Source organism: Mauremys reevesii, linkage group 11 (genome assembly GCF_016161935.1).
Source record: "Mauremys reevesii isolate NIE-2019 linkage group 11, ASM1616193v1, whole genome shotgun sequence".
NCBI classification, from domain to species: domain Eukaryota; kingdom Metazoa; phylum Chordata; order Testudines; family Geoemydidae; genus Mauremys; species Mauremys reevesii.
The window spans coordinates 38,767,023-38,781,295 of NC_052633.1; the positions used below are offsets into that span (position 1 = coordinate 38,767,023).

General features: G+C 45.4%; 1 protein-coding gene across 1 annotated transcript in view; it reads right to left on the reverse strand.

The window, feature by feature from the left end:
* LOC120374847 overlaps window positions 1–7,525 on the reverse strand; it is a 37,046-nt gene extending 29,521 nt beyond the window's left edge. The window contains exon 1 of the mRNA XM_039495192.1: window positions 6,374–7,525. Within this exon, the coding sequence (XP_039351126.1) occupies window positions 6,382–7,524 (1,143 nt within the window). The 5' untranslated portion in view covers window position 7,525 and the 3' untranslated portion in view covers window positions 6,374–6,381. The remainder of the gene's footprint in view (window positions 1–6,373) is intronic.
* Window positions 7,526–14,273: the final 6,748 nt, after the last annotated feature.

Here is a 14,273-nt window from a genome sequence, read left to right on the forward strand (position 1 = left end):
ATTGCCTAGAAATATATCATGACAAATATAAGGATTTTTTTTTAAATACCACTAACTTATAATAAGGTGAGCAGATTGCTATTCTGATTTTACAGGAAAAGCTCATGGTACTTTCACAGCAAATATGATTTGCAAAACACATTTCTAAACTAGCCCTGGCCCATCTTGTGGCCTGTAGATTTTCCAGTGAATCTCATTGCAGAATTTTATTACTTTGTGCTTGTAACCATAGTTTTGATTTTAAATTTGCTTTCCATTTTCTATCTCACAGGGAGATGGGAATTACTCATTTCCTCTCACCTTCTTCTATCAATTGAACATCATGAGAATATTACATATGTGCTTCTATTTCTGCTTTGTGTGAAGGATCTGATGTGTGAAATGTGACCATTCAGAATTCTGTTGTGCTATTCCTACTCAAAATAGACATTTGCAATTGAACATTAGAGGAAGAGAAAAATCAGTGTCAGGCATATGGCATAGGTACTTACATTGAAACAAAAAGAAAATGAATGTCCCACAGGATATGGATTGATGATAGGTTTGCCATGATTGTTTCCCCCCCCCCCCCTTGGGAGATTATGTCTCTCAGGAGGTGACAAACACTTAAGGGACAATGAACCACTATTTATATAAATGTCCGTCAAAGAAACGCTCTAAACAATTGCAAATATTGACTGACATGCAGCAGATTAATTTGACTTCAGCATTGTTGGGATAAGATGTAGACAGCTGTTGTGGAGCAGCAGATCTTTTACATCTATATTATTGTACATTACAATGTGAGTTCAGAACACAAGGAATTTCTGAGAACAGTAGAAGAAATGCGTAATAGACACTTTGCTTTTCAAATTGAGGCAGATACACCCCCTAATAATGGAGGCACTAATAATGTTTTTTCCTTTATGCTGGAGATTATCAATGCAAACAATCCCCATTCCCCCACAATGCTAACAAAGGTTCCCTGGTTTATCTCCATGGCAAGTAGCTACAGCCAGTAAGCACAATGGATCTGAAACACAGATCTGTGCTCTGCTACCATCCTGCAACCACTGAAGTGCAGGCAAACATCAGAGGCTACTAGGCCAAAAGCATTTTCCTGTGTTGCAAGAGCTACTTTAATGTGCTTTTTTGTTTGTATTAACATTGCAAGTCCTTGAATTCTACTGCAAAGCAATTATTACAGCTGTCTGTAATCTAAGTGAACTAAGGAAAGGAAATGTGTAATGTTCAAGTCAGTTCAAATAGGGGGGAACAATGCTGGGAGGAGGGAATACTGCCTTCTCCCACAAAATATCCCGGAGCAAAAGATCCATAGATCCCCATGCCACCCCAAAATTACTTTAAGATGATCTGAAAATGGAACCTTGTCCTTCTCACACTGTAGTGACTTCAAGTTTACCTGCCTTGCTACTAAGCATCACATAACTAGCACTTCTATTGCCTACTAACAGTGGATGCTCCACCACTTGGAAAATCTAAAGTGCTTTTCCATATTCAAATTTAAAAGCCCCTGTGAGGTAAGTAGGTCAGCAGTGTTATAAATGAGAAAACTGAAGCAGAGACATTTAATAGGCTGATTTTCAGAGGTGCTGAGTGCACACAGCCCCACTGATTTCAACCTGAGCCGTGGGAGCTCAATACCTCTGAAAGTCAGACCACAAGAGACTTGGTCCAATACCAGGAATTGAAGTCGGAGCCAAGTATAGAACACAGAAGTTTCTGGCCCTGACTTAGCCACATCTATTCTTGAGATATTATTGTTTTATTAATTTTAGAAATATGCTCCTTATTGGTATCACAGCCATATTCCCATCTGGGAACTAAAGGAAGAGCTTGTGTGTTCTGGTATTGAATAGGAGGATGTACCAGCTGGAAACTGACAGAAACATTTCTTTTGTATTGCAATTAAGTATATCCCTAGAACTTTATTTTAAATATGTTTAAGATATATAAATCCTTGTTTTACTCCCTCCACTATCCCTTCCCCTTTGAAAGAAGACAGACCGTTGTGAAGCAAGATAATTAGGCGTTTATACTGTATTTGTTAGGAGGACTGGGCACAAAGGCAATACTAATAAGACAAGCTGCCTGAAGCTTTGTTGACCGTGGGAAGTGGCGTTACCAAGGTAATCACTTTTAACTGTTCAGCAAAGCTGCTGGGGGAGCTCTGTACTGGGAGGGATATGCGAGCCAAAGCATATTTCCTGAAAAATATAACATGAGCATTCACAGACAATTTGTAGGATTTCCATGTTTTGTCTTAAATATATTATTTCTAGCTTGCTATAAACTGGAAATCTGAGCTCATTGTGAACTTTTAACACTTTTTCCTATCACATCCTGAATCTTGCAGTTGATTTAAAAATCAGCTGAGGCTTAAAGGAAAGCAAACTGAGAATCATTAAGACTCTAAGTTAGGTAAAGAGAGGGATTGGGTCTGGCCTAGCCATAAATTCACTACGGTGGGGAGATAAGGAGCTGCAGTCTCCTCACAAAGGCTAAGCACATTTGCAGTCTCTGCACTTTCCTGGACGAGCTGTTAGTAGCCTCTAGGGTGCCATTACTATTGTTATTTGCATTATAATAGTGTAACCCACTGTTCAGTGTGTATGCGGCCCTCAGTGCCCAATCCACAGAGGATTTGAGTATGTTACAGCCCCCAGCTATAGCATTTCGTTCTGGAGCTCAAGTGCAGCAGTTCACACTTTTAGCCCTAGAGGCCCCCTCTTAAGTCCGTGGTCATGACTATAACAGCAGTCGTTACAAAAGCACCTAGGACTGGCGCCTCATCATGCCAGGCACTTTACAGACAAGTAACAACCCTGCCCCCAAGAGCTGCGACAGCTAGACAAAACAGACACAAGGGGTGAGAGTGTGAGGGGGAGGGGACAACACAAACAGAAATTAGCAGAAAAACAGAAAGGGGAGGAAGGGAGCCTGTAGGAGCCATGACCTTACCTCTTTCACACCAGTCAGCAGCCAGCCCCAGAAAGGAGAGCACAGCACAACATCCCCATCCTCATGGGTGTTGTCTCTGAATATTATGGGACAGATTCCCTGGAGTCACAAAGCAGCCTTAGAAGCAGCTTAATTGGTCAGTGTAGGATTTCCCTGCTTAGGGGATCATCCTGCTAATTGCAGCTGGCATAGTGCACCACCCTTCATTTCTCCAGCTCTCAACATAGGGGATGTGTCCAAGGGAAAGGCACCGTAGCCCAGCAGTTCTGAGACTGCACTAACTTTTTGCCAGTATCAGCCCTGTGGACAGATGGCTCCAGGTTCAGGGAACTACAAGGATAGCTTAAAAGCCACATTTAGTATCACCGAGCCCAGCTTGTCCAGAGCAGTCTGGCCCAGTATCCTACAGTACTGATACTGTAATATTTGTAAAAAGAACAAGAGTACTTGTGGCACCTTAGAGACTAACAAATTTATTTGAGCATAAGCTTTTGTGGGCTACAGCCCACTTCATCGGACGCACAGAATGGAAAATATAGTGGGGAGATATATATATACACATACAGAGAACATGAACATGAAAAGGTGGGAGTCTCTAAGGTGCCATAAGTACTCCTGTTCTTTTTGCGGATACAGACTAACACGGCTGCTACTCTGAAACCTGTAGTATTTGTGTGTTTGCTATAGCTTCATTTTTGGTTTCTTAAAGCTTAACACGGCAGTTTCCTCAGTGTGGATGAGGCCTTGCAGCTAGACATAGTTGCCAAACTCAGGGTTTGTCTTCACTGCTACACAAGGTGTGTTTTTACCTCAGGGTAATTAACACATGTGAACTATCCTGAAGTAAAAAATGAACAGTGCAGACCACTCACTTTCATTGTACTGTGAGGTAAAGTAGGAACAGTCAGCCCTACACCCCCAACCACTGTTGACTTTGCCTAGTTTACCTCACCGCAAAGTGAAAGTGCCTGGTCTTTACCTCAGAATAGCATAAGTTACCAAGAGGTAAAAAACAAGGCCTCCATTTAAACACTGCTTAGCTCTTTCCATGTTAGGTGGCCGTGCCATGTTATAAAATGGTCTGGCTAACCAAACAGAGTGTTAAACTCCTTAACAAAAATTGTCTGAAAAAAGAAGTCACCAAAAGGTGCGGTGTCCATGATAAGGCCTGTCATTATTTTCAGTGCACAGCATCTACAGCTTTTTGCCTTCTACGAAAAGTGCCTGCAGCCTTCTACACTGCTCTCGGCACTAAAGATTACTGATAGGTTACACTAGTTTTCTTCCAAGTAAGCTACTTCTGCACTCTGACCACACAAGATGACAGACATCTCCCACAAGATTTCCCCCAACCCCAAATACCCTAATCTCTAACCTCTAGTAGGAAAAATGCCTGGGAATACAGGTAGCATTTGCAGTATTTCCTGAAGGTCACCAAATCTAGGCTCTAGTGAAAGGGAGAAGCAAATTTTAGAGATAAGGACCCCTTGCTGAGGACAAAGGCTGCCCATCCCCCAATCCCCACCCCTTAATTTTCATCAGGAAGGGATGCTACCTCAGAACCTCAGCTGCTCCATGGGTACATCTATGCAGGGCCAGCTTTAGGTTGATTCACCCAATTCCCCGGAAATCGGGCCCCGCGTGCCTTTTTAATTTTTACTCACCCGGCGGCACTCCAGGTCTTTGGCAGCATTTCAGTGGCAGGCCCTTCACTCGCTCCGGGTCTTCGGCGGCATTTTCGTGGCGGGTCCTTGAGTGCCACCTAAGACCCGGAGCGAGTGAAGGGCCCGCCACTGAAATGCCGCCAAAAACCCGGAGCGCCGCCAGGTGAGTACAAATAGGGCCCTGCACTTGCCATGTAGACAGGGCCGGCTTTAGCAATAAAACACTTGTGCTGGCCTATTTCAGCTGACTTGGGCTCATGTGTCTCAGGGTGCAGGGCTATAAAACTGCAGTGTAGATGTTTGGAGCCCAAGTTCGGAGAGTGCATGGAGGGAGGATCCCCGAGCCTAGGCTCCAGCCTGAGAGCTAATGTCTAGACTGCAATTTTATAGCTCCATATCTCAAGCCTCACAAGCCATAGGTGTTTTATTGCAGTGTAGACATATCCTAAATGTCCAGAGGTAATCCTGTATTATCAGCATTTCTTTTTCCACAGTTCTTAACCTAATATTTTCAATACATTCTAGGGATTCCTGTCATATCAAATCTTAGAGCGATTTAAAAACTATATTTTATGTAGAACTCAATTCCAAAACTGTTTGTAACTTGCTGATATGGGTACGAATACATTTTTTCTTCAGCACTCAAGCCCCATGCCTACTGGATTCTAGTGCATTGCATGGACAGGCAAGTAAGAGTGTAAGCAGTCTTCATTCTTTACTGACGTCCTTGAAAAATGCTAACCCTTTAACCTTAGAACATCATTTCTCATGAGATTGATTAAATGAAAAGTCTGGTTTGGTCAATGGTAATTATAGCTGCAGACCCCAAGTTAACCTTGGTGGAGTGCATTTTATCTCGTACATTATGTCAATGAAATGCTTGGGTGTCATTCCATTAAGCTGGTCTCAAATTACATTCTCTTGTAAGATAAAATATTGCCAATATATATTGCCCATATTGTAAATTATCCCTTTATACTATGTAATACGTAACTGGGAATTATTTTTCCTGGGTCAAGAAACATTGAAAAAATACTAAAGCTTGGTTTGCAAAATACCTTTTAAAATAGGGGGTCTAGGCTTTGTGACTTTGTTGCCCTTTTATATCTCTTTTGTGTTGCCAGCTCTTCCTGTGGGTGTTACTGTGTTTATATTATTATAAAGCTGAGTTTCTTTAAGGCTCGGCTGTGCTAATCTTTCTACAGTGAGGGGTAAACATTGTCTCTACCCATTTTTATGCCATTTCATCTTGTCACCAGTGAATCATCAAGTATGTTAAACACTATGATTCAAAAGAAGAAAATTCAGTTTAATTTGGCCCAGAGGCAGGACTAAGACTTTGATCCCTGATTCTTATCTCACATCAGTGATACATCAGAGATTGCTATGCCATTTTTCCCAATTTTCACCAGTTTAAGATCAGAATTAGGCCCATGATTTTTAAAACCATTGCATGTGATGGCTATTGAAGTACTGATTCTGGGCTTAATAGCAGAAATATCAGGTCCTTAGGGTATGTCTACACTACAAGCAGGGCCGGCTTTAGGAAGTGCGGGGCCCAATTCGAACAGTTTTGACGGGGCCCCGGCAGGGATGACTAAAAAAAAAAAACAAAAACACACAAAAAAACCCCTTTCATTTCTTCCATGTATTATTTACTTTCCATGACTATATACATAATAACAAAATTATATATTACATACATTACATCATATATTATAAATATCAATATTTATTGTACACCTCACCTATGTTTTTAAAACTTTATCTTCCTCGCTTTTTGTCTGACAAAATCTTTCAGTAAATTGCCTAACTCTAAGCTCTTCATTACTTCGCATTCAATTGACATGATTGCCAAATTGTTTAATCGGTCTTCCTGCATTGTTGATCGCAGATATGTTTTAATTAGATTTAGCTTCGAGAAACTCCTCTCTCCTGAGGCTACAGTTACTGGAATAGTCAGGAAGATTTGAATTGCTATAAATAAATTTGGGAATCCTGTTGATCGGTTATTATATGCAAGAAATTGAAGGATTTTTAGGGGGTTTGTACAATCAGATGAAATAATTGGCTTTAATGCTTCCAGTTCTTCACAAAGCATGTAGCCATTTATGTCAACTGATTTTACAGTTGAAACTTGTTCGTTTTCCTGCACTAGTTTCACATCTGTCAATGCAAGTTCCAGATCTGCAGCAGCTTTTCGTATGGTGTCCTTGGGAAGATTTTTGAATTTGCATAAAAATCCAAATAAACTCTCATGCTTTTGTAACTGTTCAAACCTTGGTTCAAGTGACTGTAAAGCTTTGTCTAACACTTGATTGAAGCACTGCACTCTGTAAGCTTCTTTTGGATCAGAAAAAGGCTCGTCTGCAGACTCGTACTCAAACTGTTTTTTTCGTTTGCGCAAACGTTTAGTCTGGAATACTGGAGTCACATCTAGATCTTTGGCAAGTTCATTGGCACCAGTTAACACTTCTTGAAAACCCTTCTCTCTGTACATTTTTAACCAGTTACAAAGCTTTTCAAATGAAGAAATTCCTGCAGAAATATCCATTGTATCACTCTGCAGCTCTTTGCTCACAAAATTCACTTGAAAAAGTAAATCATGCCAGAAAACTAGCGGAACCAAAAACTTATAATCCTTTATTTGAAAAGCCAGCGATTCAGTTTCATGTTTTGCTTGAGAATCATCAGTTGTTTCTTCTACCTCTACAAGTGCATCATAAAACTCCCCTGCTTGGTACCGCAGAGCTTTGACACTTTGCATTCTACATTCCCATCGTGTTTCGCAAAGAGGCTTTACCGAAAGGCCAGTAACATGTTTTCTAAAAATAGTCCATCTTTTAGTAGATGCAGAAAAAAGGACATAAATACACTGCAAGGCTCCAAAGAAACTCATTGCATCTGGACATGTTTTGGCCATGTCTCCCAAAATGAGATTATAGTTGTGACATGCACATGGTTTAAAAAAAGCTCTTGGGTTTGTTTTCAAAAGTCGTGCTTGTACACCTGATATGTTTCCCTTCATATTTGCACCATTGTCATAGCCTTGCCCACGGATATTTGCAACGTCCAATCCCAGGTCTTTGAGTTCACTTAAAAGGATATTGTACAAATATTCACCTGTGCTGCTTTCTACTACTATGAACTTAATGAAATGTTCATATACTCCTGCTGGAATACTTGGTGATACACCATCAGCCACATATCTAATTGTCAATGACATTTGTTCTTGGTGACTAATGTCAGAAGTGCAGTCGAGTATAATAGTAAAATATTTAGCAGCCTTAATTCGAGCTATTATTTCACGTTTAACAGCATTCCCTACAATGCTAATAAGTTCATTTTGAATGTTTTTCCCTAAATAATGGTCATGTATTTCTTCGTTCTTGATTCTTCATAAATGTTCCTGTATCACTGGGTCAAACTTTCCCAGTAATTCAATAACTCCAAGAAAATTTCCATTGTGTGATGTTCCCAGCCATTCATCAGACCCACGAAATGATAAGTTTCGTTCTGCTAGCAACTGAACGACAGCAACTAGTCTCTCAAAAACTTGATACCAGAGTTTTGCTTCTTTGTCAATAAGTTTTTGTTGTATTGAGTCAATGGTTTTTTCAGCAGATAACCTTTGCTGAAGGTCGCAGCAACTAAGCATAGCTTGTAAATGTCCTTTTGAGTTTTCATGCTCGGACAATCTTGTATGAATATTAGACCAGTCATTAAAACCATTAGATGCTAATGAACTTGTCACATTATTGCACAAAATCTTACAGTAATAACAAAAGATCTTGTCAGCTGACACTGAGTATATCACCCATGGACGAGGTACAATTTCACCATTTGAAAGTTTCCTTTTGCAGTGAAACTTTGAAAAGTGTTTCCCAATCTTATTTTTAGGGAAATCTTCTACAATAATTTTAGGCGGCCCTTGTTTTACTAAATACTCCCTGATACGCTGGCTAATGTATTCTGGCCAAGTTGCAGGATCATCAGATATTTCCATCTGGTCAGCAGAGTTGAAGTTGCCTTTCTGCTCTGGATCTAAACCACTCACATCTTTATTATCAGAAAAGCATTCTTGACCCTCAGTACCTTCAGCATCAGTTACAGCCCTTTTTGTAGTCTTCTCTTCACCGTGACTGGCTTGAGTGTCTTCTTCAGACTGATTTGGCTCTTCAAATTCTTCGTCACTGCTGTCGTTCTCTGTCTGTGTTGTATGTTCTGCTGGAGAATTTTCAACCATATCTGCGTCTTCACTGAGCTCTTCTGGCTCAACAGTAGAATCAGGTCTGCTAAAATACTTGCTTAAAGCATCCTTTTGCTTCTGCCTTTCAACTGCCTTTGCCTTGGATATGGCTCTTTTCTTACTTCCACTTGGGTACTTTCTACCAATATCTCTTGATCTCTTGCCCATATTGATAGAAGTCACCACATTCTAAAAGAATATTAATTATAGATTTTCACTTTCATATTAGGAAAATAATTTGTTTTGATAGTTGTACAACTGATTTTATTCAATAATGTCTATTTTATGCCCCCTGCTTCCCACCAGCACCGCCCGACCCGTGGAAACACTGCCCCCCCCAGCGCCGCCCACCCCGCAGAAACAAACCCTCCTTCCTCAGCGCCACCCCGTTGAAACAGCTGTGGACCAAAGAGGAAGGTTTGAGGGGGAGGGGGGAGAAATGGCACACATAGGCAAAAAGAAGTATTCCATTCTATGCATCTGAAGAAGTGGGCAGTAGCCCATGAAAGCTTATGTTGAAATAAATGTGTTAGTCTCTAAGGTGCCACAATTACTCCTGTTCTTTTTGCGGATACAGACTAACATGGCTGCTACTCTGAAACCTGGCACACATAGGGTGACCAGATCACAGCAGTAAAATAGGACTCGCCCCCTTCCCGCTCGGCCCCACCATTACACCCCTCCTCACCCCCTAGTTCCCCACTGACTTGCTGCATCCCTCCTAGTCAGTCCCCCACCCACCACTCGCCACCTTTCACTTTCTCCCTCCCCTGCCAGAAACCCCCATGCCTGCCCCTAGAACCCCTGCTGGCTCAGTGCTCGCCTCTTTGCCCACCTGCCGCTTGCCCCCCTGCTTGCCCCCAACTTGCCACCGCACCCCGCCCCCTCCCGAGTATATAGCCTCATTCAAAGACCCAGGGGTCACTATATTACTGCACACAGCAGTCAATCAATGCAGTTGTAGATAAATCTCTGCATTATGCATTTTTGTATAACTTTTACATGACTTTGTATTGAACCTTAGTAATATGTTATAGCAGGCCCCTAAGGTAGCATAAAGGTAAAAGAAAAATGTCTTTTTGCTAGAAGTAGAATAAGATCTTCCCTCCACTTTGTAATCAATTGCCCCATTGACTGAATGAGGTGTGAATGAGGAAGGTGTGGAAGGCAGCACCTCCAGACAGCTGCAAATCTTGGAGAGGGGCTGGGAGCCAGACCAAGGAGCTTTGCCCAGAGCTGAGTGGGACAGAGTTTGGGTGCTGGGTGCAGGCTCTGGGTGTGACGAAGTGGGACTGGTCTTACTGGGGGCTGGGTACAGATCCTAATTTTCTAGCAGCAAAAGGCCATGCAACCAAATGCCTGACGTTCTGTCGCCTAGCAACTGATGGCCGGGCCCCTCCCTGCAAAGGTGCATCTAAAGGTGTTGGAGACAAAGGAGTCAGGTGACCTCCTGGCCCGGAAAGAAGCGGAGGAGAGAGGAGGGGCCGGAGGGGGTTAGGCAGACGGGAGCTGGCTGGGGATAGAGGGGAAGCAGGGAGAAAGGGCTCTGATCCCCGAGGGGGGGGGGCTGTAAGGCCCCAAAATGGACCTAACCGGGGGGATCCGGTTATCTGTGCCTGCAAGACCTGTGTTGGACTGTGTTCCTGTCGTCTAAATAAACCTTCTGCTTTACTGGCTGGCTGAGAGTCCTGGTGAATCGGCAGGGAGTCCGGGGGGTGCAGGGCCTAACTCCCCCACACTTCGTGACACCGGGCTGGGGCACGGGGTGGAGTCCAGGAAGTGTGGAGGGGTGCAGGCTCTGGGAGGGAGTGCGAAGGGGTGGGTGTAGGCTTTGGGACAGAGTTTGGGGGCTGGAGGGTGGTGTTGGGGGGAAGGGACTGCCATGTGGCTTCCTTCCTCCCCTGTTGCCCCTCACCATAGCCTCAGTGGGGGATGGAGCTGCCCCTTGCCCAGTGTTTGCAGGAGTGGTGACTGGGGGGAAACCCAGTCAAACTCTGGTTTTACTCTTTCGCTGATGGGTCACTTAAACCCCTTACAAACTCCTTCCTTCCTCTCTCACACCTCTTTTCTACTGGGCTTGTTTGGTCTTTTCGGTGGAGCCAGATGAAAACCACAAACCCCAGTAAGAGCAACAGGCTGGAAGACTAGACTGAACCCACCACCCAGCCTAGTCCATCCCAGAGCCCAGGACTGAGGGCAAATGTCCCCCCACCCCCAGGGCACCTGCTTCCACTCCTGGCCTCTCCCAGCGCTGCCAATGATTCTGTGTGGCTGCATCGGGTGGGATTTCAAGCGGACCCCTCAACCCCCCGCTAAATTCACCCCTGTTTTGTGACCACTCTGCACCAAGAGCACCTAGGTTCCCTGACCTAAAGCTGCTGGATGGCTAGAAAGCTGAGCTGGGCATTTGATTGATCTAGAATATTATCATGCCCCCCCCAAACCTTAATATCCACAAAGCTTGGGGGAGGGGCTATTCCCCCCCAAGCCGGTCTATTTCATTGTTGCAGGGCAAATGAAAGAGCCATGGTTTAATGGAAATATTCAGCCCCTACAGCGGTCTTGCAGCAGGAAAAGCAGAGTTGATGGGAAGGGAACAGGTTCGGATAGGAGCCCCTGTCCTCCTCCTTTGCAAATAATTTGGGAGGGGAATTTGATCACTCAGTGCCTCAGTTTCCCCTCTTGCGGGGGGGGGGGGGAGGGGAGATAAAAGTCTGCCCTGTTGCAGACCTTTTGCATGCTCCCCTCTTGATGTATTTGATTTCCCCCTCAAAACCTCCCTCTCTCTCACCTGGAGTTCACAGCACTAAGTATCGGCTCGGGGCTTTTTTCCTGGGTTACAGGATCCCAAGACTTTAGTTTTGAAACATACACAGGCAGTCACAAACTCACCCACAGACACCAACACCATGAAAACAACCCAATATTACAAACCCTGGGGGAATCACAGGGTCAAACACTCACCGTTGGAAGCCCCAACAACTGCTCAGGTTAGTGAGGTCCACTGCAGAGATTCCTGTCTCCCGCAGACCAGAAGCTCCCTTGGCGTCTCCTCCAGGTGAGTGCTGGGGCTGGGGGAGGGGGAGGGGGAGGGGAAGGAAGGCACATGTGCCTTCTCCCCCCCACCCCCTCCTCCTCATGACCTGCAAGTACAGCCAGGGCTGCCTCTGCCGGCCAGCGTCTCTCGTTGCCTAGCAACAGCTGCTGCTTCCGGGAGACGCAGAGTTTGCTTCTGGGAGAGACGCTGCCGGTGCAGGGGGGCCCCTTCAGGCGCGGGGCCCAATTCGGGGGAATCGGGCAAATCGGCCTAAGGCCGGCCCTGACTACAAGACTATTTCGAATCAACTTAAGTCAAATTTGTGGAATCGACCTTATGAAGTCGAATTTGTGTATCCACACTAAATACACTAATTCGACTGTGTGAGTCCACAGTAACGGGGCAAGCATCGACTTTGGAAGCGGTGCACTGTGGGAAGCTATCCCACAGTTCCCACACTCCCCGCTGCCCATTGGAATTCTGGGATTTCCCCCCAATGCATGCTGGGGGAAAAAATGTGTCGAGGGTGGTTTTGGGTAACTGTCATCATTGAACTGTCAATCACGCCCTCCCTCCCTCCCCGAAAGCGCCTGCGGGCAATCTGTTCGTGCACTTTTCTGCTCAGTGACAGCGTGGGCGCCGCAGCACTGCGAGCATGGAGCCCGCTGCAGTTATGGCCGTTGTCAACTCCTCGCACCTTATCGTCCACCTCTTCCACAGTCAGCTGCTTAGAAATAGGGTTACTTTTCAATGGTGCTGCGAGCACTGGTGGACCATGGGGGACGTTTTACCAACATCAACGTCGGGTGGCCAGGCAAAGTTCATGATGCGCGTGTTTTCAGGAACTCTGCTCTGTTTAGACGCCTGCAGGAAGGTAGTTTCTTCCCGGACCACAAAATAACTCTTGGGGATGTGCAGTTGCCTACAGTGATCCTCGGGGACCCAGCCTACCCGCTAATGCCCTGGCTCGTGAAGCCCTATGCAGGCGTCTTGCACAGCGACAAGGAACTCTTCAAGTACCAGCGAGCAGCGAGCAGCGTGACCTGTGACTGTTCATTTTCTTTACAGAGAAGCTGAACCTGCCGCTGTTTCTTTACCAAGTTACTGTTGACTAGCATCTGCAGTTACATACCCCGTCCACCCTGCTTCCCCCACTTCCAACACACGTTTAAAAATAAAATACATGTTCCACTGGAACTTTACAAAGGTTTCTTTATTGATGACTTTGTGTTAAGGGTAGAAACTGGGACGCGGACTGTGCTAGGTAGGGTGTGCGGTGATGTAAAGACCGCCTCTAAACTCGAGGAATGACAGGCTCCTGCTCCCAGAGCGCTCTGCAGTGATGGACTGGTTGTTTCAACGGAGCCTGCCATCCCTCCTTTTTGGGACTCTGTGTGCGGGGGCTATGTGGCCTTGTGGCGGGGGAGGACGGATACAGATTCCTCTGCTGCGTGGCTCTGTGGTCCAGGACAGGGACCGTTGCATGAGATCTGTAACCCCCCTCCCCTGCTACAAAGTCACGTACCCCCCCACCCACACAGAACCTGCAAACCACCTCCCATACCGACCAGGGTGCCTACTGACTGCACTGTGTGTGTGACCTGCTGCTGATCCTGCCCCCGTCTCTGTACCCTGCTAAAGGTGATTGTCCTGTCCAATTACCAACCCCCTTCCCCCCCTTCAAACACAGTCTCCTCTAAAAGAGCATGACGGAAACAGTAATTAACAGAAAAGTATTTTTATTATCAACTAGACAGTTAGGGGATGAAACTGGGACGGGGGCTTGGGTGAGGCGGGAAGGAAAGGACTTCTCAAAATTTAGGGTATGAGAGTTTTTGGGTACTTGAGCACTTTGCTGGGGTGCAGTGACAGTTTTCATGGCCCCTGGCGCCCCTCCTTCTGGTTATTTTGCGTGAGGGGGGTCTGGGACTTTGTGGCGGGGGGAGGGCGGTTGCAGATACACTGCAGGGGGGCTCTGGCCTCCTGCCTGCGATCCTGCAGAACATGCACAAGGCGCCGGAGCGTGTCCGTTTGCTCCCTCATTAGTCCAAGCAGCGTTTGAGTCGCCTGCTTGTCTTCTTCACGCCACCTCTCCTCCCGGACGCTGTGTGAGCGCTGGTACAGAGAGAGGGTCTCCCTCCACTGGCTCTGCTGGTCTGCCTCGTATCGGGAGCACCCCATAAGTTCAGCGAACATCTCGTCCTGTGTCTTTTTCTTTCGCCGCCTAATCTTTGCCAGCCTCTGTGAGGGGGATGCTGTGGCAGGTCTGGAGACAGTCGAAGCTGTGTGATGGGAAAAAGGGAGTGAATTCCTTGCAAAGATACATTTTTGTGAACAATGAACACAGTCTAGTCTGTCTCTG